Below are 22,189 nucleotides of genomic sequence, written 5' to 3' on the forward strand. Positions count from 1 at the left end.
GGAACCAATCAGCTAAAGCAGAGACGAAAACAAGACCTGACCTGACCTAGAACCAGCAAGTCAGATCTGGTGAGCAGCGATGGATCAGCGACACCTGAAACCTGAAAAACCCGTGGAATAAAAGAGAAACACTTAAGCGGCGTATTTGTGAAATTCCTTTATTTTATTGTACGTTTTGAAATCCAGTGCCATGACAAGACAGCTCCCAACTCGAGGAGGAGTGGAGATTCTGTACCTTGATCCCGCTAGGTTTCTTAAATTAAATTCGGAGAAATATGGGGGAGACACACACACACACACAGAAGGGGGCTTCAACTTGAGAAACAGGTCTGTCAAAAGGTCAAAAACAAGTCAATGGACGTCCAGTAAACGTCACGGTCCATGTCGAGTCACCTCCCCGCACCAAACAAACAGTGAAACAGCGGCGCCGGTCCTACACTTGATATCGGATCACCTGACTAAATATGAACGTGATTTTTTTTTTTCCATTTTTTTCAACTTTCATTTTACACGGATTTCAACTGTTATACGTGACTAAAAATCAGCTTGTCTAAAGTAAAACTAGGATTGCAGGCCTAGCCGGTGTTCCCATTAAAAAAAAAAAAAAAAAACGGCTGCAGTGAGGGCTGGAGCGGAGGGGCCGGGGTCGTGCAGGCTCAGTCTTCCTCGCTGCCACTGGCCGAACGCTCCTGGTTTGTAAAAGAAAAATGCAAAAAACAACAATTTTTACTTATTTACTAGAGCAAAAAAAAAAAAAAAAAAAAGTGAGGACAGGGGTGGGCGGGACTTGCCTCTTCCTGCTCCTCCTCGCTGTCGTCATCGCTCACCACCGGTTTGGCACGGGACCCACGGCTAATGCGGCGCCGGCCCTTCCCGCGCCCCTCCCCCTTCTCTTTGCGGCCCAGCTTAATCTTTACCTTCACTGAGCGAGCTAGGGGGGAGAGGGAGAGAGAGAGAGAGAGAGAGAGAGAGAGAGAATGAATGACCGGACGCACCATGCAACTGAACTTCCTACCTGGATTTAAAAACTCACATTCAGACTCGGAGCCCTCATCCACCTCCTCCTCCTCCTCCTCGCTCTCCTCCCCTTCGGTGTCCTCTTCCTTCTCGATCTTCTGCCGGACACTGGTGAAGACTGACTGCAGCACGATGGAGTCCTCATAAATCTGAAATCAGAGGGCCATACGGTCATTCTACTGACACAAAGGCCATCCTTAACTCCTCGGTCTCCTTTGGTGGAGCGGAACCTACCAGAGATCCCTCTAGGTTGAAGGTCTGGGCATTCTGACAGAGCAGCATCACATCCTTCTCCAAGTCGTTCAGGCTTCTGTACTTGTGGCTCCGGATTCTCTCCTGTGATGAAGCCAGGAAGCAGCAGGTGATTGAGTGTCACTCAAAAAAAAAAAAACACAACACAACCTAGAGGGATCATGGAGCTGATCAGGCCCACCTTGATCTTCCTGAAGTCCACGGGTTTGCGGATGAGCTCGTAGTACTCGGGCAGCTCCTTCCTGGAGGGCAGCTGGATGAAAACTTCACTCAGCTGCCTGCCGTTCCTGGAGGGAAAAGCAGCGAATGAGTAAAGACCTCGTCTCCCCTCGGACCGGCGGCCGACAGGAAGCAGCTCCTCACCCGTCCTTGTACTTGATGACCGCGTCCACCATCTTCTTCATCTTCTTGGTGAGGGACAGGGGGTTTGGCGACAGCTTCTCGGCAGGCGGACGCCCCCGCTTCTTCTGCTTCTTGCCATCGTCGTCCTTGTCTCGGCTGCGGCCGCCACTGGAACTGGGCGTGGCCGGGCCCGGCAGATCAAGGTCTCTGTCGCGCTTGCGTTTGCGGGTTGTCTTCTTGTGGCGGACCTCCTCCTCGATCTCCTCCAACGTGCCCTCCTCGATCGCCTTTGTGCAGAGAAGGGAAAATGTGTCACGTGGCCGTGAGAAGGTCCCACATCCTGTCGGGTGGAGCTCCTACCTTGAGCCACTGCTTCTCCGTGAGCGAGTCGCTGTAGTCCACCTCCTTCCTCTGGCGGGAGCCACGTCCGAACATCTTCTCCTCCTCTTCCTCGCAGGTCAGACGCTCCACCTCGGCATCGTCCTTCAGGATCCACGAGGGAAGCTCGTCCTCCTCCATCAGCCGCGGGCGGCGTTTGGGGTTCCGCGCCTCTTCGCGGCGTCGGTCCAAGTCCATGCGCTGGAGGGCCAAATAAATAAAATTAAACTAAATAGCACGTAGCAACGGTTTATTGACGCAACATGATCTTCAGCAGCTCAAACCCACCATGAAGTGGTCGAACTCTTCTTCACTCCTGGCAATCATCTGATTCACAGTCTCATCATCGGGCACCTCATCTTCTTCCTGTGCAGGAGGAGGTGGGAGTTAAAACCTGATCCGAACAGAACGGGTGGAGTTCACGGTCAGTTCAGAAGCCCCTGACCTCGTCCTGCTCCTCGTGCTCCAGGATGGCCTGCAGGAACGCCCGACGTTCATGGCCAGAGGACTTCTGATCGAACATGCCGGCCTGGATGACCTTCTGGTCCACGTTGAGCTTGTACTTGGCAGCGGCCAGGATCTTCTCCTCCACACTATTCACAGTGCAGAGGCGAAGGACACGGACCTCGTTCTGCTGACCAATGCGGTGGGCGCGGTCCTGGGCCTGGAGATCCTAGAAAAGGAGACCGAGGGGGGGGGGGGGGATCAGCACAAAAAAAAAGGAGAGAGAGAGAGAGAGAGAGAGCGAGAGAACGCTCCACAAAAACACAGAACTCCTACCTGGTGGGGGTTCCAGTCACTGTCGAAAATGATCACAGTGTCTGCAGACTGCAGGTTGAGCCCCAGCCCACCAGCCCTGGTGCTCAGCAGGAACACGAAGTACTGTGATGCAGGGTCATTGAAGTTCTTTAGCAGCATCCCACGGTCCTCTGCCTTAGTGGTTCCTAAAAACAGACACACACACACACACACACACATATAAATAAAAGAGCTCAGTGTTCTCCAGGGGTGTTGAAACAAATCTCACAATGGACGCGGAATGGTCCACATCCGCATAGACGCAGTGCCGACGTCGCTTGGCGACGTTCTAGGTAAAAAGTAGTGCCTGTGGCGGCCTGATCCTGAGTCCGGGTCGGGGACGTTTGGAACGAGCGGCCTCTGATCAACACATGCATTTTGTAACCGCGTTCGGGGTGGCGTTTCGCTGCACACCGTTTAACGCTAGTCAGTATTTTAGCTGAAAATGATGCCAAGAAAATGTTGCATGCAGCATTTACATTTAAGGAACGTGCTTTCATGTTGCCATCGATGAAGTGAAGCTTATCTGACGCCCTCCGAACGCTCAGCGGACAACGGAAAAAGTCCATGTGAACGAGGCCTTACCTCGCCTTACTGACGTATTTGCGAATGTAACGTGAAGTAATGTGGGAAAACTGATGGGATGCACTGCGCTGCATCGATAATCGAGGCACTAGAGGTTCACACCGCCAGTGTTCTGTAATCAGAGTTTCTGCAAGTTTAAGGAAGGCCAACGCGCTAGTGCACGGCGAGCGGCGGAATACTGACCGCTTAGTTTCATTTATTGAGTCAGCAGCATTAAAGCCTTTAAACTCTGAATTTACAGATTACTGGTCCTTTTCTAAGATTTTTAGCACCTTAATTTTGGGGACTTTAAGGACCCGCGGAAACCCTGTCTAATGCATAACGGTCCATTTACCATCCAGACGAAGGTACTTGAAGTTGCGGTAGGCGAAGTAGTCCTCCATGATGGTCATGAGGGACGTCATCTGGCAGAAGAGCAGCACCTTGTGGTTGGTGGCGCGCAGTTTGGGGAGGATGCGGTCGAGCAGCTCGAACTTGCCGGAGGCCCGGTACAAGTCCGGCCTGGCAGAGCAGAAACGGGTGAGCCGGACTGGCCGCAGGACGCACAGTGAGACCTTCAAGCACTAAACTCGGTCCAGAGGACAGTCACACTCACCCCTGAACGATGCCTCCAGTGAAACCCAAATGCTCTGAGAAGGACTCCTACAAGAACGACGGCAGGAGGTGTAAATGAATATCATGCATACACTACCATACCGATGCCGATATTCAGCTGTGTTGCTGACATCTAAGCATCCTCTAGCGGCGCGTGCGACATTCTGTAGGTGAAACCACGAACCTCGATCTGCTGGAACATGTAGGGGTGGTTGCAGATCTTCCTCAGCTGCATGATGGTGTTCATCAAGGTCTTCGTTCCGCCTTTACCCTGGTAGGAAACGAAAGTGATTGTCACATGTGATTGTACACAGCAGAACAGCACACGGTGCACACAGTGAAATGTGTCCTCTGCATTTAACCATCACCCTGAGTGGGCAGTGGGCAGCCATGACAGGCGCCCGGGGAGCAGTGTGTGGTCACGGTACTTTGCTCAGTGGCACCTCAGTGGCACCTTGGCGGATCGGGATTCGAACCAGCAACCTTCTGATTACGGGGCCGCTTCCTTAACCGCTAGGTCACCACTGCCCCGGGACAAGGTTGATGAATTGAACAAAGAGGACGCTGCTGCAGAAGGCGGCCACGCCACTCACCTTCTTGTCCTTCTCGGAGCCGTCGGTGAGCAGCACCCCCTTCGCCTGCATGTGTCGGTACAGCACACGCTGCAGCGCCGACATGTCGCACTTGATCACGTACTCCACCTGGAATAAGAGCAGAAACGGGCGTAGTTAACAACCCGACAGGCAGAACCTTCTTCAGCGCTGTGGGGTTTCAGTTAGTCTCATTTTCGTCAATGAAACATCATGATCAACGTAAATGCTGGTCATGTGACGATAACAAAATATATCTATCATGTAATATCATTGATTAACATAAAACAAGAATCAATGTGGTTTTTACAAAATAAAATGCTATACTAAAATGTCTATTTTCATTGACGTTATTTTTCTCTTGTATTAATTGCATTATTATTATGCACTATTCCCGTTTGCCCAGAGTCTCCCATCCGGTCAAACAGATGATGTCACTTCCTCAACACGCATTCGTGGCATTAATTAGATTTCAGGAAACTTGTGCTGTTTTAGCAGATGACAGAAAAAAGTGACACTTTGCAATGAAGTGGAAAAGAAAACCGAATGTGCATAAAAATCAAATAAAAAAAAACAGGGAGAAACGCTCCATTGGAATGGATGTTGAGAATTCCAGACTATAAGGTAAGAATAATATAATGATAAGATTAAACCCATTTCACGATTAAAACAAGATTTACTAAAATAAAATGTTTACCAGGTACTAGTACTATATTGACTGTGATAAATGGAATTGCAGGAACAATTCTGACTAAAATGCTCAGAGTTTTAGTCGACTGAAACTTGACTAGACTAAAATGGAGTCTGGACGTGACTAATGTTTACGTCCAACTGTCATTTTAGTCCTAGAATAAAACTAAAAATAGGACAGGCTGCTAAAAATTGTTATTTGGAGTTTGAATTGATCGTTCTGTACAAGATTGAGAGAGCCAGACCTTCTCTGGGAGCTGCGCCTCGACTTCCTTCTTCAGCCGACGGAGAAGGAAGGGGCGGAGCACTTTGTGTAGACGACGAATGATCAGAATGGTCTCTTCTTCGTTCAGGTCCACCTGAAAGGAAGGCATAACACGAATGTGAACGTCTCACTGTGCCAAAACCACCGCAAGCTTGACTGTCAAGCAGGACATTGTGGAACCTTCTCTCCAGTCATGGCGAATGGGGCGTTGAACCACTGCTCAAACGTGCTGCAGCTCTTGAAGATGGTGGGCAGCAGGAAGTTGAGAAGGGCCCAAAGCTCGGGCAGCTTGTTCTGCAGCGGCGTCCCCGTCAGCAGCACCCGCCGGGGCGCCAGGTAGTGGGTGTTCAGCACCTGCGTCAGCTTGCAGTGATGGTTCTTCATACGATGGCCCTCGTCCACAATCATGTACTTCCAACGGAGCTGAGAGAGACAGTGGACAACACTCAGACTCCTTTTTTCATTCTTTACGGCAGTAGTAAGATTTGTGCCAAAAATTTGAAGCAAAACTTTCCTAATGTGGAACATAAAATGAGAAGTTTGAAATTTGGTGGAACTTTTTATCCAAAGTTCTGGGCACAGCAGCAGCAGTTATTAACAATCACAGCATAAATCAATACTTACAATTGATTAAATCAAGCAGTTGATCGTGTGCACACTCCATACACTAATGGCTGTTGCTGCTGTGCGAGCTGTCACTCAAATATCTGCTGGCAAATGAGGCGAAGCCCCGCCCACGCGAGAGATCTGTGCCACACGTGCAACCGGATCCTCAGGCAGCATAAACGTAAAAGGACGCGACGTGACTGGCAGTGAGATGTAAGCGGACACGTACGTTGTCAAAATTCAAACCTCTTACTTTGGTTTGATTAGGAAAGTCGTTTCGAGTATTTGCCACAAATTTGATTCCGTACAGAAGTGATGCAATGAAACGGGTAGAGGAATAATGTCTCGGTGGTAGTAGCCTAGCGGGTAACACACTCGCCTATGAACCAGAAGACCCAGGTTCAAACCCCACTTACTACCATCGTGTCCCTGAGCAGGACACTTAACCCTGAGTGTCTCCAGGGGGGGACTGTCCCTGTAACTACTGATTTTAAGACGATCTGGATAAGGGCGTCTGATAAATGCTGTAAATGTAAAGTCGGTCTGCACCTTGGCCAGAATTTGCTTGTCTTTGATGATGTATTCGTACGTGGTGAGCAGGACGTTGAACTTCCCGCTGCGCAGCATTGGAACGAAGGCACGCCGAGCGGCTGGGGAGCCCTGAGGGGACAGAAACGAGTTCACGTTGGTTGGGTTCGGCGGGTTCGGACCGAGGGCGCGCCTCGCACGGCACCACCCACCTTGTAGGAGACGGTGACCACAGACGGAGCCCACTTGTCAAACTCATACACCCAGTTGGACAGGGTCCTGCAAAGCATAAAGAAAAGGTGACCGCGTCAGCCAGGCCACACGCTGGCAGTGTCACTGCGGGTGTCATTGCGGGTCGCGGCCACTCACGAGAGGGGCACAATGATGAGGAAGGGGCCATTCAGGCGCTTGTACTCCATGAGGTAGGTGATGAGGGCAATGGTCTGGATGGTTTTGCCCAGACCCATTTCATCCGCCAAGATACCGTTCAAGTTGTTGTTGTAGAGCGACACCAGCCACTCCAGGCCCTTAATCTGACGGACAGCGGAAAGTGAAGTGATTGTCACTAGTGATGCACAGCAGCACAGCACACGGTGCACACAGTGAAATTTGTCCTCTGCATTTAACCCATCACCCTGAGTGAGCAGTGGGCAGCCATGACAGGCGCCCGGGGAGCAGTGTGTGGGGACGGTGCTTTGCTCAGTGGCACCTCAGTGGTACCTTGGCGGATCGGGATTCGAACCGGCAACCTTGTGATTACGGGGCCGCTTCCTTAACCGCTAGGCCACCACTGCCCCCGCTAGTCCCGCTAGGAAGTACAAGCATTCGTTCCCCGTTGCTGGTACCTGGTACTGTTTGAGCTGCCCGTTGATCAGCAGAGTGGACTGCTTGTCCACCTTCTCGGTGACGGCGTGGGCCACGGCGTAGTAGGACTGCAGGCCTCTTTCGAACGCGGCAGCTCCGTACTCGTCATCCACATCCTGCTTGGCGTGTCTGGACGAGACGAGGAATCGGAAGGTCAAGCGCGGAGCGCTCCAGCGCGGAGGAAACGCTGCAGCTGTTTAAGGGGACTCACTCGATGATGTGGCGTGCGTCCACCTCAGACACGTCCTCGCTGTCCGGGTCGGGGATCTTCTTCATCTCGTCCGTGGCGGACTGGGACGTCTGCGGCTGCTCGTCCTCGTCCTCCTCGACGAACATGGAAAACACCACATCGCCGTTTCATTTACAACGAGCAGCAGGCGCAGCACGAGCCGCCACTTTTCCGGGATTATTCCGGGATTATTCGCCGACAGGCCGTCCTCACCTCCTCGTTGTCTGAACCGCTGTCCTCGCTGTCGGACCGCGGCGCCACTTCATACCTGCAGGGGAAGAAGCGTTTACCGACAACGAACCCATCGAACCAACTCAAGGCAGGCGATGATTCTCACCCCGGGTTCATCTCCAGCCAGGCTTCCAGCTGGCCAGCTTTCGGGGCGTCCCCCCCAGTCAGGATCTTGCCACTGTCCACGTGGATGACCTTCACCGGCAGGTCGCTCATCTGACTGGTCTCATCCAACGGCTGCGGGGCAGGAGGAGCCGTCAGCGCCTGCACGGCGTAAAGCTTTAAAAACCACCTCATCCTGGACCACACTCACCTCGCCATCAGGTCCCAGGGCCGGGGTCTGTCCCTCCGCGTTCTCTGCCTTCTGAAACACACACACACACACACACATTAGCTAATCACGGTCAAAACGGCGGCCAAGACGTCCCGGTCCCTCTCAGGAGGCCCACCTTCTTCTTCTTCTTCTTCTTCTTCTTCTTCTCCTTCAGCGCCTGCACGGCCTTGTGCTGCCGCACCAGCTCGGTGAGGTTGGCCACGTACTCGTCGGTCTGCTGCAGCAGGTAGGCCAGGCGCTTGTCTTTCTTCTGGTCGATCAGCTTCCTGTAGCCTTCCTCGTCCTCGGCCTGCGGACGGGAGACAGGCGGCCCTTAGACCACGCCCACTAGAAATCGCCTCGGGGACCGGAGGCGGCCATTTTCTACCGTACCATCAGCCTCCTCATTCTCTCCTTCTCGATGCGCTCGTTCTCCTTCTTCTGCTCGCGCTCGGTGTTGGCGTGGTAGGTGGCCACAGCTTTGGTCAGCTTCTGCATCTTTCCTGTGATGGAGCGATGGTACTCCTTGAAGTCCTTAGCATGTTGGAGGATGCTGTTAAGGTATTCCTTTAGAGAAAGAGGGGAGGAGAGGTGGTATGGCCACGGTTTCGTCCGATATAAGTTCTCCTGAGGCTCCCAGAGGGCCCCTCCGCCTCACCTGGTGTTTCTGCCTGCGCTTGCGCTCCTGCTCGATCTTCTGCTGCTTCTCCAGCTTCTCGGTGATGCGAGCCTCGCGCAGCGACTGCCGCTTGCTGCGCTTGTAGGCTTTGGCGTTCAGTGCCGTCTCCAGGGCCGTGTCCCGCCGCATGCACACCACCACCTCCTGCCGCAGCTGGAGGAGCAGAGGAGGACGCGCTCCAGACATCACGCTCCGAGTTTAAGGGGACAGGAGGGGAGCGGACGGACGGACGCCTCACCTGTCTCTGGAAGTTCAGCAGCCGCAGGGCTTTAAGCTCAATGTTGGCTTTGGTCCTCAAATCCCCGGCCAGGGATCCAGGGAGGTTCTCCAGCTCCTGAATGCGGTGGGCGATGCGGGCCTGCAGTCTACCACGAAAAAACAAAAAAAAACAAAATCAAGACACCGCCGGGCGTCAAAACGAGGCGAATCGGCGCCACGGCCCTGCACCTGTACTCCCTCTCCTGCAGGATCTCCACCGGGTCGAGCCCGCGTGGCTTCTGGATGGGCGTGACGCGGTTCTGCTTCTGGTGGAGCATCATGGGAGGCGGCTGGGCCGGTTGCCCTGGCGACTGCGTCTGCGGGGGCATGACTGGCGAGGCGGCGGGGGGAACCGAGGGGGGTGCGGGGGACGGCCGGCCGGTGGGCTGTGGGGGGACGAGCTTTTGGGGGGCGCTGGACGGAGCAGCAGCGTTTACCATTGGTCCTGAAGAGGGGACAATTAAGCTAATTATGAACTCCGGTTTTAAAAAGAATTAAAAAGTGAGACACTTTACTCACCTTCAGGCCAGGATTTCGGGGGCCCATTGGCCGGCTGGCCCTGCATGCCGGGGGGAGCCCCTGAGGGTCCTGGAGGAGGCATGTTGGGTCCTACCATTCCTAGAGGGAACAAGACGCACATTCTTACAGAAGGTAAAAAGACGCGTCACAAATAAAGACTTTATTTTTGTGTTTTGTGCATTTACCAGACGCCCTTATCCAGAGCGACTGATAATAAGTAGTTACAGGGACAGTCCCCCCCTGGAGACACTCAGGGTTAAGTATCTTGCTCAGGGACACGATGGTAGTAAGTGGGGTTCATACACGCTAGGCTACTACCACCCCACTTATTTCTATATCTCACCAGCAGATGGCACTAGGTAACATTTAATTTTTGGATTCGAACAAGGTCCAGCGTACCGTGGGGTCTGTTGTAGTTGGAGGGCGTGGCTCCAGGGCCAGCAGCAGGTCCGGGGACAGCGCCCGGCCCGGAGGAGGGCGGCATGTTGGGCATTCCCTGCGGCTGCATGCCTGGCATTGGCCTCTTTCCCTGAACTGCCATCTGCAGGTGGTCGGGCAGGGGTTGCCCGCGGGCGAGCATCTTGTACGCCATGATCTGCGCCCGGAGCTGGTGAAGCTGGTTCTGGTTGAACGGCGTCTGCCCCCCAGCTCCGCCTCCCGGCTGCCCGCTGCTTCCGGCAGGCCCGGAGCTCGCCACCCCGCCCCGGTTCTGCTGCTGAGCCATGGCCTGGGGGTCGCTACCCTCCATGGGCACCCCACCTGGACCCGAGGGCATCATGGGGCCAGAAGGAGGACCATTTGCTGGAACCGGGCTAGGAGCGTGCTCAGAACCTCCCAGTGGAGAGGGGTAACCTGGCAGAGGAGAGAAAAATACAAATAGAAAAACATAAAACCTACTGTGGTTTATGATTATACTTTATTGATAAATCTGCAAGGCAGCGTACGCCACTCCCATCTCTCTCCGATCACCTGCGGCTCATGTGACGGCACAGACGAAAGAGGAGAAACCGGCTGGTCGGGTTTACTGCGCACCTGCCGGCATAATCTGGCCTGTTTTACTGTGATGTATTCAAAAACTAGACACCAGAACCTTCTTTCATTTAGTGACCCGCCTTTGCTAAATCAAGCAATTCATGTTACTGAACAGATGAAGACAGATGGGGTACCTTGAGAATGCTGGTCCATAGGACTTGGAGGGGGTCCCATTCCACTGTGTCCCCCCTGTCTCATTCCCATCCCTTTCATCTGGCTGTACCGAGGATCATCTGGCATGGGCTTGTCATGCATGGCTTCCATCGGCTGTAGGGGAAAACATTTGAATGCTGGTTATATTGAGTAGCTTGCTAAAACATTACCCCAAAAACGGGGGGTGTTCAATCTTACTTTATGCATCTGGTGCATGTTTTCCTGAGGATAGCCGGAAGGACCCTGTGGAGGCATGGGGTGACCTGAGGAGGGCGGCCCGGGACTGGGGCCCATCATGCTGTGAGCTGAGCCGGGAGAGGGACCAGGGCTGGGTCCCAGCATGGCGCCAGGCGAGGGCCCGGGACCAGGAGAGGGCCCCGGTCGGGGAGTCCCTCCCATGGGGGGATCAGGAGTGGACATCTCTCAGCAGGCGCTGGAGGAGTCGAAGCTGCAGAGCAACGATCTGCAGAAAAAGCAAAGAGAAAACCAACGCAACTGTTAAGCCAACTTGAAATTGACTGGATAACGGTTGAATGTTGCTGCATTAAAGATCCTCTAGCAAGTAAAATGAACATTAATACGAGTTCCCCTGGCCTGTCTGTGGTCCTGCAGTGGCTAGAAATGGCGATAGGTGTAAACAGCGCTTTGGTCATTCTGCTTCACCGTTCAGAGAGCGGCAGCTCGGACGGTCGGATCTGGAATTTAGCCCTTTATGGCGTCATAAGGGGGAAGGTTACCTCCCGTACCACCCCTCCCCTAAAACATTATCTCCACCGACCGTAATGGCTTCCAAACATGTGAAGCATCACAGTTTTAGTTCAGTGAGCTCATTTTTATTTTTTCTGGAAAAACCGCGACACGACTCCCTGTCAGCGGCAAACATTGTGTTTGGTGGATGGAGTTGATGACGTCATTGCGTAACTTTTTTTTCTTTTTATGATTTAATTCCAGGTAGATCTTAACCAAAAACTGCCCTGGCGTTCACCAAACCCAGTTTATAAATGTCATAAAAACCACCCTGGAGCCGGAGTAAACGGGGAGGCCTGTGATCCGCTGTGGCGACCCCTACCGGGAGCAGCCGGAGGAGAAACGGGCATAAATAATCACTCCGGCCGCTCAATATGGAACTGGACTGTGACAACCAAAGGACCAAAACATCGGGAACCAGATACGCCGGCATTGAAAATGCAAGACGTTGAGAACAAGTTAAAAAAAAAAAAAAAAAAAAAAAAGACAAACACAACTATTTAAATGGCCGGCTAGGATGCTAGCACATCAGCTCCGACAAGGAGACTCCGGACAAGGCTCCGTAATTTATATCCAGTTTTTACTCAATTCTCTGGACGCTTCCACGTTTTTAAATGAGATCCATGAAATGCATTTAATTTACTTTTCACTCTACGCGGAGGATGGCAGGAGTCTGTCGAGGGGGGGAAAAAAAACCCAGACTCGACTTATCTTTCTTTAAAACTCGGCCGTTTTCCGATCTTCGGCCGTCGTTGTTCTACTAACGATGAGACGTGAGGTCGGAACGCGGTTTAGTTCGGACGGAGATGGGTACAGAGCGAGTAAAAGACGACGAGAAGCCGGACAGGAGGTTAGCTGGCCGGCCTAATTTATCCCTCGCGGCTAGCCGGCCATGTCGAGCCCCGACAGCGGCTGCGACGTCGGCTTTTTAGTACCGGGCTTTGTGCGGGGAACGGGCACGAATGGGCGCCCGGTGTCCGCGCACCGAGCCCGGCTGCCGGCCATACCGCCGGCTGCGCCCCCGCGCTGCCCCGACCGCCCCGTTCATTCATTCCCACTCTCCGGCCGACGCTAGCTGCTCCGCGGCTAACGCTCGGAGAAAACCCGGCCGCCAACTTTTCACCCGGCCAACGCGGCCGTGCGTCGGCGGGACGGAACCGACGCCGCCGGCTGAGCAAAACGCAACCGGCGCGATCGGGCGACTTACAGAGCGCGAATTCGCCGGCCGCCGGTCTCTCGCCGTGTTTTTCTTCAGCCGAGAAACAAAGGGAGCCTCGGCTCGGCTCTTTCTTCCCCTCGCAGCCCCGACGCGCAGCGCCCCCTGCCGGCGCAATACCGCCCCGGCGCCGCGCATGCGCACTGCCGCTGGCCGAGGGGGATGGGTGTGCTACTTTACACCCAGGCCAGTGGATAAGGTGATAGAAGACGAGATTATATATCCCCAAATACGTAAAATGTGAGGTTATATATCCCCAAATACGTAACATGTGAGGTTATATATCCCCAAATCCATAAGATGTGAGGTTATATATCCCCAAATATGTAACATGTGAGGTTATATATCCCCAAATACATGAGATGTGAGGTTATATATGACCCAAATACATAAAATGTGAGGCTATATATCCCCAAACCCATAAGATGTGAGGTTATATACCCCCAAATACATGAGATGTGAGGTTATATACCCCCAAATACATGAGATGTGAGGTTATATATCCCCAAATACATAAAATGTGAGGTTATATATGACCCAAATACATAAAATGTGAGGTTATATATCCCCAAACCCATAAGATGTGAGGTTATATATGACCCAAATACATATAATACAGTAACAGCACTTGCTGCTTATTGCACGTCTGGTTAGACCTAAACTGCATTTCGTTGCCCTGTACTTGTACATGTGTAATGACCATGAAGTTGAATCTAATCTAATTTAATAATGGCATTTTTTGGTTTATGGCTAGACTGCATTGTTTCTGGGAGTTTGGTTATATACAATAAACACTGAAATTCAGTATCAGGAAAACATTTACATTTACAGCATTTACCAGACGCCCTTATCCAGAGCGCCTTACAGTCAGTAGTTACAGGGACAGTCCCCCCCTGGAGACACTCAGGGTTAAGTGTCCTGCTCAGGGACACGATGGTAGTAAGTGGGGTTTGAACCTGGGTCTTCTGGTTCATTGGCGAGTGTCTAACCCACTAGGCAACTAACACACTACGTTTATATTGTGAACATAAAGTTCCCTTTCTGCCCATTAATACAGCAGAGCACTCTACAAACCATGTTGACGACAGGAAAGATTAAAAAAAGTCCCGTAATGCCTTGTCGAGTGGGAGGTTACCCTGTCCTGTTTGATCCAGCTTAGTGGGGTGAGACAAGGTCCCCACCGGGCCCTTACTTCTCTCTGCACAAGTACTGATCCCACTTAGCATGAGTGGGGAGAGAGCTGCGTTTCACAGGGACGTCAGAGATGACCCTCCTCTGGTTGTCACGGCAGCTCTGGAGACACAGGGTGAAGGGACTTCTGGTCACCTTAGTGGTCACGGTGGTTCTAATGCTGCTGGCCATCCAGTCTCTTCAGCCTGACAGGTAGGACGGCACTTTATACTTGGCTTTCTGAGGTCTGGACGTTTTGTTTGCTCTCGAGAAGCCGCCACAAATCTTCCTGGCACACCTGCCACGTTCTAAACAGGAACCGGAGGCCAACGGCAGAGAAAAGGACATCGCACGAAGACGACCGGCGCGCCGCCGCCACTACGGACGTGCGGCCAATCCCAGAGGACCCGGGGAAGGCCCGGCCGCACACCAGCACCCGCGGCCACCCCACCGAGAGCAAGAGGAGAAGGCCACCGCCGCTAGCCTTCCTCAAGATACACAAGACCGGGAGCAGCACCGTGCAGAACCTGCTGTTTCGGCTCGGAGAGAAAGAGAAAGCCGCCTTCGCCTTCCCCTACTACACCTACCAGTTCGCTTATCCGGAGAGGTGAGTGCCCATGTTTCAGATGTTGAGGTGCAGCGGGAGGGATTCTCATGGGCCGGAGAAAGCTTGAAGTTCATTGAGAATTTAAAAATGTTCATTTTGCAAAGTAATGCTCCAAATAACAAGAGGCTACAGAAGGGTCATCCTGGCTCAGCTCAACAAATATGTTGTATCAGCCACTCTCAGATTTATTCATGTAGAGAAAATCAAATCCACAATTCTTCCAGCTCCCACGTGCCCCTGTGCAGAGAGCAGGCATTCACGAGCAGCCTGTCTTCTTTACCAGGACAACACAAAAGTGAAGTGATTGTCACAATCACAGCACACACAGTGAAATTTGTCCTCTGCATTTAACCCATCACCCTGAGTGAGCAGTGGGCAGCCATGACAGGCGCCCGGGGAGCAGTGTGTGGGGACGGTGCTTTGCTCAGTGGCACCTTGGCGGATCGGGATTCGAACCGGCAACCTTCTGATTACGGGGCCGCTTCCTTAACCGCTAGGCCACTACTGCCCCAAGTGGCCCAGAGACAGAGACGGGGTTGGAAATGCCAGTGAAAGTCCTGAACTACGTGGTCTAGACCAGAGATTTAGTTCACATCGACCCTGGGGCAAGTAAAGTGCCACAAATTGTAGAGTTGAGCCGGAGCAACCCGGACGTCCCGTTCGACGGAGGAAATCCTAATTTCTAATCCAACTTCTACCACCAGGTTCAGAAGCCAGTTTGTGGATGAGCTGCCTGAAGGCGCCGCACAGTTTGACATCCTCTGCAGCCACATGCGACTGGACCTGGCCCAGCTGCGGCAGGTGATGCCCCAGAACACCGTGTTCTTCACCCTGCTGCGTGACCCCGTCAGGACCTTCGAGTCGGTCTTCAGCTACTTCACCGCCACCGTTCCTGCCTTCGCTCAGGCAAAGGCGGCAGCGGCGGTGGCCCGGAAATCTGCGCTCTCGGTTTTCCTGGAGTCTCCGGAGTCGTTCTGGGACCCCGGCGAGATCAGGAACGGCCTGGCCAAGAACCCCATGTGCTTCGACCTGGGACTCAACAGCCAGGGCTGGAACGCGTCCTGGCCGGAGGACTTGGCCCAGCTGGAGGACGCCTTCCAGCTCGTGATGATAGCGGAGCACTTTGACGAGTCGCTGGTCCTGCTGGGAGCCCTGCTGGGGCTGGACCACGAGGACCTGGCCTACGTGCGGCTGAACGCGCGCTCTGCCGGCAGCGTCGCCACGCTGGACGAGGGGACGGTGGGCAGGCTGCGTTCGTGGAACGCCCTGGACGTCCTGCTCTACGACTTCTTCCTGCAGCTGTTCTGGGAGAAGGCGGAGCTGTACGGCCTGGACAGGCTGGAGCGGGACGCCGCCCTGCTGCGGGAGGCGGCGGAGCGCCTCCGGCAGACGTGCGTGGCCCGACGGGGCGTCCCCCCCGGGGACCTGGAGGACCTGCTCAGGCCGTGGCAGACGGACACGGCGACCGTGGTGGGTTACGAGCTCCGGGCCAACCTGAGCCAGCAGCAGCAGGGCAGGTGCGTTCGCCTGACCCTGCCCGAGCTGCAGTACCACGCCCACCTCTACTTCCTGCAGTACGGCCGCGACATGAGGTCTGCGCCCACGCACTGACCCGCCAAATTACAACACGAGAATGTTCTCAATGTTACTGGTAGCTGCGGCGTATGTGGAATGTTCCACTCCAGGGACAGGACACCGGACTCCCTGTCATGTGACCCGAGAAATCGCCAGTTTGCTGTCATGTGACCTGCTAAAGCCGCGCTCAGGGAATTAAACACACGCACAGGATTCGGCTTTTCTACTTAAAACACAAGACAAGTGCTGGGAAAAACCTTTTAATAGCAAATATCCCAGGAATAGTCAGACACTCGAACGTACATCTGAGGAAATAAAAACTATTTCTATACAGATTCAAATAGAATTTTTCCCATAAGCATACATAAATAGTCTAATTTTAATAAAAAGTTTTTTTTCTTTGATCGGGACACGAGGACCACACAGCTGAAGTGTCCACGAGTGCCGGTGTCTCTGTAGGTCACAGAGAAAAGATGAAAAGACACTTTCCTGTAAAACCCCACTGACCTGAACTGAACACCAAATCAGATGTAATAATACCGATCAGTTATTCCAGGATCATGTGTTTGTACATTCATCATGCACACACACACACACACACACACACACACACACACACACACACACACACACACACACACACTCTGAAGTGCTCCTGAACTGTATGGGAAAGGTCTTGATGTTTGGGTTCTTCTCACAGAAGAACAAACTCGTCCATGCTGCTCCGCTTCTTCCGCTGATTCAGCTTGACCTTGGTGTGAAAGTGGGACTGGGGGTCAGGGGTCGCCTTGACAGCCTCTTCACCCGGCCCCCGCCCGTCGACAAAGGTGAACATGGGATACATCTCCATAGAGGTGGTGAGCACCTGCGAGGGAAGGATGGAAGGGGAACGTGAGAAGCCGCCCGGCAGCTCAGTAAATCCCCGCCGTTCCTCGTACCTCACAGACGTTTGAACACAGACACACAAAGTCCCTCTGGTTTTGGGCGTAGAAGCCTACGGTGCAGCTGGGGTCCATGCGGGTGAAGGGCATTTTCTGGGCAGACTTGCAGTGGAAGGACTACAACAGAGCAGAGTTATATTTATCCAGAGCGACGTACAGTCAGTAGTTACAGGGACAGTCCCCCCCTGGGGACACTCAGGGTTAAGTGTCTTGCTCAGGGACACGATGGTAGTAAGTGGGGTTTGAACCTGGGTTTTCTGGCTCATAGGTGAGTGTTACCCCACTAGGCTACCTACCTACCACTTCTGCTGATGGAACACATGACATCTACACATATAATAGATTATGTATGAATACTATCATTTTTTTTTTTTTTTTACAGAGTTGCTTTCCTACACACTTGTAAGGGGAAGTTGTCTCTGCAGACATCCACCACAGGTTGGGAGTAGTGAGGGTCCAGATAAAGCAGCTGGTCTCCTGCGGGGAGAAGAACGGAACGATACAGGCGCCGTTCTCAACATGGCCGACGCAAACGCATCCTGTACCTTGGAATCCGACAAAGAAGAGCGAGTGCTTGGGTCTGCCTCCCATGATTCCGATGCAGCATTTCAAGTTGAGGAGGCCCTACAGGAAACACACACACATCATACACACAGATAGGACCTCAGGGTTTTAGCACGTCGCTCTGGATAAAGGCGTCTGCCAATGCCTGAAATATAAATAAATAAATCGTTTAAAAAGTGATGGTCACTTGTGATACACAGCAGCACAGCACACGTTGACACAGTGAAAACTGTTGTCTGTATTCAACCATCACCCTGAGTGAGCAGTGGGCACCATGACAGGCGCCCGGGGAGCAGCGTGTGGGGACGGTGCTTTGCTCAGTGGCACCTTGGCGGATCGGGATTCCAACCGGCAACCTTCCGATTACGGGGCCGTTTTTCTTACCCGCTAGGCCACCGCTGCCCCTTTTCTTGAGTTCGCCTCTCCTGTGAATGTTGCTGTACGTTCGTGCTTTAATCTGCCTCGGTACCTTGAGACATTCAGTGTAGGCAGGGTTGAAGGCGTCCCCTCCGAGTCGGACGGGCACGAGGATAATGACGGACCTCCACCCGGCGGGACCCGTGGCGCTTTCAGATGGGCGTGGCTCACACAGCTTCGTCACGTCGCCTTTATACACTACAGCACGCGGGAATCAACGTAGAATCTCCATTTCGTTCAAATGACAAACACTAAACTGCATCAGAATTCATTGCAGAACGTTAAACCTACGAACATGCTACACTCAGCGAATGTAACGTGGAGTAGATTTTTTACGATGGTGATATGGGTTGATATGCAGTGTCAGAAAAGCAACCATCTCTATTTATATACGGAATACTTGGTTGGGGCCAATAATAGAACATCCAATAATCTTCATAAATGTACGAAGGACTCACCTGCGCAGTCCTGTGCGACGTACACCGCCAGGCTGGACACCTCTGATGCACACACCGCCTTGCTGGAAGTGGAATTGCACGTAGAATTACGCATCAGGGTGGCGGTCGGACGGCCGCATTTTACGCCTGCCGCCCTCGCGGTAACTCACCGGATGATGTGCGCCATGACGGAAGGACCGTACCAGTCCCCTGCCTTCTTCCCCAAACTTCTGCCCACCTCCACTAACTGGTGCAGGCCAAAAGGACACAGGGGCTGGTCCCCGAACCACGCCACCACCTGCCTGTGGGTGGTTTCAGTCCCTCCATCCAGGATGGAACCCAGGCTCTTCCTCCTGGTTTTGGAGGCATCGCCGGGCCTGCAGGACGAGGTGTCTTGGCGGGGGACCACCTCCATGTCGTCTTTTGTCAGACTGCGGGGGGCAGACCAGGTCCAGTCTTCGCAGAAAACACCACACGGGTCATTCAGGCCGCGGCGCGGCACGAGGGGACAGCAGAGGGCGCGGCTCGCAGCTCACCGTGTGGCAGCAGGTGGAGACGCAGCCCCTGGGCCAGCAGCATCTGGCCGCTGCGCAGCATGCAGCCCCAGCCGCAGTCGGTGGTGTAGGCGGAGCTGGACAGCTGCGGGAAGCCTCGGCGATAGGTCAGCCACAGCAGGGAGGAGAAGGCGCAGCGGAAGTGCTCCCGCTCATCTGAGGAGATAAAGAAAGTAAAGTGAAAGTGAAGTGATTGTCACTTGTGATGCACAGCAGCACAGCACATGGTGCACACAGTGAAATGTGTCCTCTGCATTTAACCATCACCATTGGTGAGCAGTGAGCAGCCATGACAGGCACCCGGGGAGCAGTGTGTAGGGACGGTGCTTTGCTCAGTGGCACCTTACCTTGGTGGATCGGGATTCGAACCGGCAACCTTCTGTTTACCGGGCCGCTTCCTTAACCACCACCACCACCACCAGGCCACCACTGCCTCAGTGTGTAGCTGGGATCAGACCAGCACGCATCGTCCGGTCAAGCCTACTCACCGCTCAGCCTTACCTGCGTGGTTCAGCGTGTAGCGGCGACCGAGGAGGACCACAGGGGACGTCTTGTTCAAGCGTGGTTTTGATTTAAGAGACCACGCCGGCACTGGACAGGAAAACGTTCACCATTAAGTTACGTGAAATCCGTGGCTGGTTTGGCTGGTTCCTTACCATATTTGAACGTGTTCCACGCGGACACCAGTTTGCCCTTCAGCCTGGCGCGGTCCTTGCTGGAACCTCCCTCCGCAGATCCCCCTTCTCCCGGCCCTGGCCCCGCCGAGTCCCAGGACAGGAAGCAGAAAGCCTCCTCTGGAGCCGAGCTCTCCGGGTGCATGGCCATCTTTCACCGAGCCTCGCAGCATGGCGGCTCAAGCGCTGTGGGAGAAGAATAGACTTACTATCCCCGACGAAAAGGTCCTTTCACCACAGTCCGGCCGGATTTGAACGGAATTCCATGTCACGACAGAATAAAAACGCCGTAAACGCGCAGCCTCGTATCGCGGTGGCACATTTTAGTCAATTCGGTTGATTGATCAGCTTTTAATATCGAAATGAATTAAAAAGAAATACGAGCTCGGCTAGCAAGTACACGACGCGTGGCTCGGACTAGCCTCGTTTGTTCACGCTAATCACGTGGTTAACGCGCCTAACGCACTTCGCCGGACCTAAACTACCCAAAGCGAGCAGTTTGTCCCCGTCACCAGACCGCACCTCGGGTAGAACATGGCGCCATGCGGGACCTGCAGCGGCCCACCACAACACAACTTCTTCCACTTCCTGTTTCCCCGCAGCTGCCTGGCAACCGCGCAGTGACCCGGATTCTGATTGGTCAGAATTGTCATCCCTGGAAAAGAAGGTCACTATAGATGTAAAAAGTGTGGAAACGCCTTTCTGATTGGTCAGAATAGTCATTCCTGAAAAGAAAAAGTTCATTATAGATGTAAATAGTGTGGACACGCCTTTCTGATTGGTCAGAATAGTCATCCCAAACAAAAAAAAGTCAATAATGATGTAAATAGTGTGGACACGTTTTTCTGATTGGTCAGAAACGTGATTTCTGGAAAAAAAGTTCATTATAGATGTAAATAGTATGGACACAACTTTCTGATTGGTCAGAATCGTCATACCTGAAAAAAAAGGTCACTAATGATGTAAATAGTGTGGACACGTCTTTCTGATTGGTCAGAATCGTCATCCCTGGAAAAAAGGTTATTATAGATAATGTGTATGTGCCTTGGGGCAAAGATAAAAGTAATTTTACGATGTTGGCGGTGACGGATGACTGTTAATCACACCTGTGTTGCATTTGGGGATGGTGGCCTCTTGTGAGGGCCTTTGCGACACTCGTGCTTCTATGCGTCCATTTTAGTCTTAATATTTAATTGGTGACATTTTTTGAGCAGCCGAAGAAGGGAGGGTATTTAACAGGATCATTTTACTTCTAGGCGTGTAGGGCAGTTGCACACAGCAGTCTACGCTCCTGGTAGGCGTGGGACAATGGGTGTAGCAGAAGGCTAAGACTCACCTGGTCATTACAGCAGGGACTGGGGTTGCCAACCTTCCCAACCATCCAAAATATGGGCGATTTTGATCTGTCCCTTCCAGGGCAGCTCCAGTCCCGTATTCCAATCACAGCCTCGTCGGCCAAGAACGGCGGGCAAACCTCATGCAAACGTTGCTGTTTCAGGGATGTGGCCTGTGACATGACAAGTGCTGATATCCCACAATCCAGAACTTTACTTTGCAGCTGAATTTTTAGGCTCTGTGTCCCTCGTTTGGGGTTGAGAAAGTTGGCAACCCCAGTAGGGACTGCTGTTGAGAACTATGGTTGGAGTGTTGAGAGCCATGGAGCTGAACATCTCTGGGTAGTAGGGCTGGTGACCTGAGGGGGGTCATGCAGTGACTGCTGCTCACTTGAAACCAGCGGATCATTCAAAATGTATTGAGAACTTCGAGGAAGGAATGGTGAAATATTTCAATAGTTAAAGTATTGCTGTTCACTCCAATAGTGTATCGCTTTCGCTCGACATTGCTTGCGTTTCCTGTGAATGTCCTCTGAGTTTGACAGCAAATTTAACAAGCTGTGCCCCATTCTTTGAATTTGTTGTCCCATGGATTGACTGCAGAAGCATCTTTGTGGAGGTAAAAGTAAGTCAGGAAGTCTGTAATCCACAGGACCAGATTTATTATTCATTTCACTAGTCCAGCGCTGTCTGTCTCATTGTTGTCTACATATTTTTTGTTAAATGTTACTCTTGCACCTTTTATGTAACCCGGTTTGTCTGTCGAATACGGTCACTTTATGTTGGTATGTAACGCAGTTCAAATGTTACTTGTAGCACCAGGTTCCGTACCGTCTAACATGTATGTAGCTGTTTCACCTGCTGCTGCTTTACTAGTTTCTCTCTCTATCTATCTATCTATCTATCTATCTATCTATCTATATATATATATATATATTTCCTTTACTGTTTTAACTTGTAGAAATCCGAAATAATGCAAAATAACCCGTTTGAAATTGCTATCAGTCTTGTACGGAGGTACAGTCAGATC

At 52.6% G+C, this 22,189-nt stretch overlaps 3 protein-coding genes across 6 annotated transcripts; 1 reads left to right on the forward strand and 2 right to left on the reverse strand.

Moving 5' to 3' along the window:
- Nucleotides 1-142: 142 nt before the first annotated feature.
- smarca4a (SWI/SNF related BAF chromatin remodeling complex subunit ATPase 4a) lies at nt 143-12,992 on the reverse strand. Of its 2 annotated transcripts, XM_028986335.1 has the most exons (34): nt 12,878-12,992; nt 11,122-11,386; nt 10,905-11,037; nt 10,138-10,590; nt 9,739-9,837; nt 9,409-9,664; nt 9,200-9,326; nt 8,941-9,114; nt 8,676-8,849; nt 8,419-8,592; nt 8,283-8,333; nt 8,076-8,206; nt 7,952-8,006; nt 7,721-7,830; nt 7,491-7,638; nt 7,015-7,178; nt 6,858-6,924; nt 6,667-6,777; nt 5,692-5,934; nt 5,492-5,605; nt 4,560-4,667; nt 4,151-4,237; nt 3,968-4,014; nt 3,707-3,873; nt 2,770-2,933; nt 2,435-2,662; nt 2,278-2,355; nt 1,972-2,190; nt 1,633-1,898; nt 1,451-1,556; nt 1,252-1,353; nt 1,034-1,166; nt 792-931; nt 143-689 (listed from the first exon to the last, which is right to left on the reverse strand). In XM_028986335.1, the coding sequence occupies exons 2-34, from the start codon at nt 11,341-11,343 to the stop codon at nt 657-659; spliced, it is 4,884 nt and encodes a 1,627-aa protein (XP_028842168.1). In that variant the 5' UTR covers nt 11,344-11,386; nt 12,878-12,992; the 3' UTR covers nt 143-656. The 2 variants fall into 2 exon arrangements, with proteins under 2 accessions (XP_028842168.1, XP_028842169.1); XM_028986336.1 differs by lacking the exon at nt 12,878-12,992 and having other exon boundaries at nt 657-689; nt 8,283-8,330; nt 11,122-11,343.
- Nucleotides 12,993-14,052: 1,060 nt separating this feature from the next.
- Nucleotides 14,053-17,899, forward strand: LOC114794897 (galactose-3-O-sulfotransferase 2). Its single transcript, XM_028987736.1, has 3 exons — nt 14,053-14,269; nt 14,373-14,663; nt 15,368-17,899. Exons 1-3 carry the CDS (start codon nt 14,151-14,153, stop codon nt 16,272-16,274), a joined length of 1,317 nt encoding a protein of 438 aa, XP_028843569.1. The 5' UTR covers nt 14,053-14,150; the 3' UTR covers nt 16,275-17,899.
- atg4db (autophagy related 4D, cysteine peptidase b) lies at nt 16,483-20,460 on the reverse strand. Of its 3 annotated transcripts, XM_028987733.1 has the most exons (11): nt 20,348-20,460; nt 19,808-20,011; nt 19,653-19,742; nt 19,134-19,307; nt 18,768-19,053; nt 18,619-18,680; nt 18,213-18,358; nt 17,725-17,803; nt 17,580-17,656; nt 17,177-17,296; nt 16,483-17,103 (listed from the first exon to the last, which is right to left on the reverse strand). In XM_028987733.1, the coding sequence occupies exons 2-11, from the start codon at nt 19,974-19,976 to the stop codon at nt 16,933-16,935; spliced, it is 1,374 nt and encodes a 457-aa protein (XP_028843566.1). In that variant the 5' UTR covers nt 19,977-20,011; nt 20,348-20,460; the 3' UTR covers nt 16,483-16,932. The 3 variants fall into 3 exon arrangements, with proteins under 3 accessions (XP_028843566.1, XP_028843567.1, XP_028843568.1); XM_028987734.1 differs by lacking the exon at nt 19,653-19,742; XM_028987735.1 differs by lacking the exon at nt 17,580-17,656 and having other exon boundaries at nt 16,963-17,103.
- Nucleotides 20,461-22,189: the final 1,729 nt, after the last annotated feature.

The sequence above is a fragment of the Denticeps clupeoides genome, chromosome 7 (assembly GCF_900700375.1).
Source record: "Denticeps clupeoides chromosome 7, fDenClu1.1, whole genome shotgun sequence".
Lineage (NCBI taxonomy): Eukaryota > Metazoa > Chordata > Actinopteri > Clupeiformes > Denticipitidae > Denticeps > Denticeps clupeoides.

Bases quoted from the DNA above. Each gene is read 5' to 3' on its own strand.
- smarca4a (XM_028986335.1), bottom strand. From the start codon at position 11,343: ATGTCCACTCCTGATCCCCCCATGGGAGGGACTCCCCGACCGGGGCCC. The intron at 7,831-7,951 runs GTGAGGACGGCC...TTCGTCGAGGAG, and splicing joins GCGGTTCAGACAACGAGGAG to GACGAGGACGAGCAGCCGCA. The intron at 1,354-1,450 runs GTGGGCCTGATC...GCTTCATCACAG, and splicing joins TGGACTTCAGGAAGATCAAG to GAGAGAATCCGGAGCCACAA.
- LOC114794897 (XM_028987736.1), top strand. From the start codon at position 14,151: ATGACCCTCCTCTGGTTGTCACGGCAGCTCTGGAGACACAGGGTGAAG. The intron at 14,270-14,372 runs GTAGGACGGCAC...CGTTCTAAACAG, and splicing joins CAGTCTCTTCAGCCTGACAG to GAACCGGAGGCCAACGGCAG. The intron at 14,664-15,367 runs GTGAGTGCCCAT...TTCTACCACCAG, and splicing joins CAGTTCGCTTATCCGGAGAG to GTTCAGAAGCCAGTTTGTGG.
- atg4db (XM_028987733.1), bottom strand. From the start codon at position 19,976: ATGGCCATGCACCCGGAGAGCTCGGCTCCAGAGGAGGCTTTCTGCTTC. The intron at 19,743-19,807 runs GTAAGGAACCAG...TTTCCTGTCCAG, and splicing joins GTGGAACACGTTCAAATATG to TGCCGGCGTGGTCTCTTAAA. The intron at 19,308-19,652 runs GTAAGGCTGAGC...TTATCTCCTCAG, and splicing joins CTACACGCTGAACCACGCAG to ATGAGCGGGAGCACTTCCGC.